This window comes from Rhododendron vialii, chromosome 10a, assembly GCF_030253575.1.
Source record: "Rhododendron vialii isolate Sample 1 chromosome 10a, ASM3025357v1".
Classification (NCBI taxonomy): Eukaryota; Viridiplantae; Streptophyta; class Magnoliopsida; order Ericales; family Ericaceae; genus Rhododendron; species Rhododendron vialii.
This window is the reverse complement of record NC_080566.1, coordinates 7060422-7065164: the sequence shown is the minus strand read 5'-3', so window position 1 is coordinate 7065164 and position 4743 is coordinate 7060422. Positions and strand designations below refer to the sequence as shown.

The 4743-nt window shown below is 39.5% G+C and overlaps 1 protein-coding gene across 1 annotated transcript; it reads right to left on the bottom strand.

The window, feature by feature from the left end:
- Positions 1–1466: 1466 nt before the first annotated feature.
- Positions 1467–3783, bottom strand: LOC131304568 (putative F-box protein At3g24700). Its single transcript, XM_058331838.1, has 2 exons — positions 3667–3783; positions 1467–3515 (listed from the first exon to the last, which is right to left on the bottom strand). The coding sequence occupies exon 2, from the start codon at positions 3478–3480 to the stop codon at positions 2311–2313; it is 1170 nt and encodes a 389-aa protein (XP_058187821.1). The 5' UTR covers positions 3481–3515; positions 3667–3783; the 3' UTR covers positions 1467–2310.
- Between the last annotated feature and the right edge of the window lie 960 nt (positions 3784–4743).

The window sequence follows — 4743 nt, the reverse complement described above, 5'->3', positions numbered from 1 at the left end:
GTGATTTTTCCGTGCCGAGCGGGTATATCTTACGTTGTACCCACTCGGCGCATCCGAGCCGTCCGATATATTTTTGAACGGCTCGGATTAAACCCTCTCTCCTCTCACCCAACACTTTCTCTCTCATTCTAGGTACAAAGAAAACTTACCCCGAAAGTACCCCGAAAACAACAATCAATGGTTGAAAATCACTTTGATGATTATGTCACACACATCAAAGTGAATCTCAACCACTAGTTGATCTTTTCGGGGTACTTTCAGGATAAATTTTCTTTGTCCCTAGCATTTCTGGTATAAGAATTATGGAAGGCGAAATAGTCAAACCACATTGTCAGTGGTTAAGAATGTTTAAAAAAAAAAAACTTATTCACCAAGACGTGAATAAGTTATTTACAGCAACCCACAATCTCACTCGTCCATCTCGACAATTAATGCGTGAAGAGTTCTTTTCCTGACACGCGAAATTAGGGTGCTGTAAAATTTAGTTTACGGAGCCTCCCTAAATAAGTTTTCTGATCTTGAAAATGTTCAAGGTGTGTTTTGGGGCTAGTTGTCTTTTGAATTGTTAATTGTAGATGATAAATTCTAGCATCCGTTGGGTTCGGATAAAATTGTCATCCTATTTGTATCAAAATTAGAGATGAACTCTCCATGCCCTCGTTGTCTTCAAAGAGTCTCGAGCTAGGTTACAGAATCTGCATTCTCTCCTGTTCCGACAACTTCGTAGAACACATAATAACCTAATCGATCACAAGAATAAAAAAAGAATTAGCATCTGGCATATCCTTCCACTGCTCCCATGAATGTACAAAGTTTAAAAAATGGCATCTGTTTGTCATTTAATAATACCATAAAATAAAAAAAAAACAGTGCATCAATAAAATTTCATGTTACGCGGTCCCAATGAAGAAAATACACCTAGCAAAAGTTAAACTAAAGATAGTTCTTGGAACGTAAACTATATTCCAATTGCAAAGACAAATCCTAGTTTAATGCATTGAAAAAGTAGGAACAGACACACTGCTATTTGCACGGGCCCTAGCAGTGGAAAGTTTCATGGGTATATTAGATTGTGGAAGGTAGTATGAGGTATGGTTTCTGAGGTTTGACAATGTGACTTCATTCCCATTTGGTCACAGTCCTGAAAAAAACACAAGTTATATTTCGCAGCTATAAGTAACCACCACATGCACAGACACCTTCATGAAAACTACGCGACTGTACGACTCCAAATTCCTTATCTTGTATCGTAACGCCATCTCAGTAAAGAATCCAAAGATGAACTCCACTTAGATGTCTGCCTTCTGCAAAAGCAATACATTCAAGTACCGGGTTTCAGAAGACAAAGAAGTTTCATTACATGCTCGTGGAAATCGACCTGTGAGTAGTGAATGAGCAACCACTTCAAATTTCAATGTTCTTCTCAACACAAGTGTAATAAAACAAGGAGTAAGATTAAGACCCAATTGGGAAACAAACAAACAAACTTGGTTATGAAACATATTGAAGAGAACCACACTGAGCCACACAATACCATACAACAGTGCAACAATTAATCTCGTGTTACACGATCCCAACAACAAAAACAAACCTAGCAGAAACTAAACTAAACCGAAAAAAGTTGTTGGAACATACAACTACTATCCAATTGCAAAGACGAATTCTAGCTTACTACATTGAAAGAGTATGAACAGATACACAGCCTCATAAAACAAACGTTAGTGACACCATGGCCCTAGTAGTGGACAGTTTCAAGATCATCTGAATGATAGAAGGCAGTATGAGGTATGGTTCTGAAGATTCAGATTGTGACTTCTTTCCAACTTTCTCCTCATCTGAGCAAATTCATTAGAGGTTATATTTCGCAGCAATGAGTAACCACGTGCAACAGACACAACACCTCACTTGCTTTCGCTTTCAAGAAAACTATACAACTCCTCATTTCATATCTAGCATCTTAACCCCAACTCAGTACATAATCCAAAGATGAACTCCTCTTGGATCTACCTTTCGCAAAACCAGGAAATGGAAACACTTGTTTTCATAAGTAGGAGAAACTTCATTAGACCGTAATAAAAATTGACCGGTGTGAAATGGATGTGCAGGCCTGGAAAAAGTAGCTTTCACTATCAATGCCTTTGGGGAGAAGAGTGTCAAGGAGACCTCTCCACAGATGAATGCAACCCCTCATTTACCTTCTTTTTTCTTTTCAAAGACGATGAAAGGCAACGACTGCCTAAAGCACTTCAGAAGTCCGTTGTGCAGCACAAAACATATATTAGTCATGAGGATAGTAAGCCCACAATCAAGTTAAACCTGCAAATCATCATGTCCATCACGCTCATTGTGTCTCTTGACTGAAACCAAACTCTCTGTGTATAGCAGAACTTGTAAACACCGTGAAGGAGAATGACCATACACTTGATACTCCTTTATCCGCCGGGTATCAGGGTTGTAAGACATCATCTGTACACCATCACTCACCAAGAGGAACTCACCATTTCGCCGAAATCCCAATGGATATTCAAGCCACTGGAGAGGTCCGATAGCAAATTTTTTAGTCCAAGATACCTCAACACCCTGTTCCTCCATAACCCAAATGTCAAAGCACTTCTCCATCGGACAATGCCACACAGAAAACGACGATGGTTCTGTCCACTCCGATGGATAAAGAACCAGGGCAAGGGAATCATTCAGAACGAAAAGTTCACTTCCTATGGAATCGTCAAACAAGCAAACTTCCGGCAAGGGCTTTGCATCGAACACCTCGTCCGTCATCCAAAACACAATAATAGCATCATCTCCATCGGGGCAGAACATGTACCAGTAAAAATCCCCTTTACACGACGCAAAAGATAAACAAACGAAATGCAAACCAAACTGAATCTGGGAATTCACACGACCTTCCCTCCAAGAATCTGTACTCAGCTCATATATTTCCATTGTTTCGTCATTCTCATCGGTGAGGATATGTGGATTGTAATATCCGAACTTAACCACTTTATAATCATTCGTAGAGGGATCAAAACCAAATCCCAAATTAGCTACATAGCCTTTTTTATAAGAGGGTTGAGGAAGTACCCTGAATTCTCTCATCGAAGGGTTGCACAACACAATGGTCGAGTAATACCCGCTTTCGGTGAGACAAACGACACCGTTACAAGGACCCAATAGTTCGAGACCTGGAATATCTAGACCAAGGGAAGATACATCAATATCCTCGATTGGGGTTTCGTTAGGGACAAAGGACAAGATGATGCCGTCGTAGCCGCCGTTGAGGGATCGCTTAACGAGGAGGCAGTCGGTGTTTTCGGCGACCGCCATAGAGGCGGCGTGATTGTGGTGGAGGGAAATGAAGCTAGGGTTTTGGATGAGAGAGTACCAGCCTTTGCAGACGGACTTGGATCGAAGCAATGGCTTCACTGGAAGCCTGGACAGAATCTCCATGAGCAGAGCTTCGGGCAGCTTTTCGATTACCATTTGAGTGGAGAAAATTAGTGAGCAGCAAGTCGTACCTGAAATCCAACAAAAAGAATTTACCCTATAAATCATGAAGGAATACAGCTACACATGCTTTCTAATTTCTCCCATTTTTTGCAAGATGAAACAAAGTTGAGAGAGAGAGAGAGAGAGAGAGAGAGAGAGAGAGAGGGGTTCAATTCATACCAGAGGTGAGAGGTGATCAACGATGTTGAGAAACTGAGAGAATGGCTAAAGCCGAAAGTGTCAAACCCAACATTACTTTCCAATTTGGAAATGCTAGAGGTTTTCTCTTTGGAAATTGATTTTGGCTTTCTAATTTTAATAATTTATATTTTACTTTGTGTAATATTCCATGTTAAAAAAAAAAAAATCTTTTGAAGTATTATTGTTTATGTCGTATTTGTTAAATTAATTTTGTTATATGTTCATATACTTTCTAGATGCAGTACACGTGCATGTGTGCATGTATTGAGGATGTGTCAAGTTTAGGCAGGGAAGAGTTATGAGTTGGTACACCTGGTCTATCGGAAGGATTAAAAGAGAGAGAAAAAAAACTAAGGGGCTTTAGACACAGAGCTGTGAGGAACAATTGATCATGAGTTCTTGTTCTGATGAGATACGTTCTTTGAAGAGAAATATGAGGTGAGATTATATATGATGGCAAGGCGATTTGAGAGTGAGTGTGAGATATATATTTTTTGTACAATATTAATGTTGGGTTTTTGTTGGTTATATTATGTGCAGTGACTATATATTGTAGAACTGTTTGGTATGTGACGGGGTAACTAAGCTAATAAGTTATGCCAAAAGACAAGTTGGCCAATGGATTATGGTGAGGTTAGTGAGGTGGTACGTCACCCGTTATATACCGAGGAGGACCGGATATGTGGTTTCATTTATGTGGAATGTGTTATATTTGTGATTGGTGTTATACGTGGTGGTTGATGTTGTGCAGTTATCTTAGTGTTGATATTGTACGCGTTATTATGTCTCACACACTCTTGGGGTCTTTTGGACTCCAGCTTGCATGTTGGTTAGTGGGCTAGGTGCCAGTGGTGCGAACTTATCTGAGTTGCTGCGAGAGTGGTTGATTGTTTATTTACTTTAGAGATAGTTGTAAATTGTAAAGTTTTTGGAATAAAAGATAGATTGTGATCTTTCTAATATTGTGATGCTTGAGGATCCAAGTTATTACACTTTGTATCTTGATCATGTGAGAAAACAAAATTAAAAGTGAAGTACCAAAATCATATCTCTTTT

What these genes read in the sequence shown, in the direction of transcription:
- LOC131304568 (XM_058331838.1), bottom strand. Translation starts at nt 3,480, where the DNA reads ATGGTAATCGAAAAGCTGCCCGAAGCTCTGCTCATGGAGATTCTGTCC.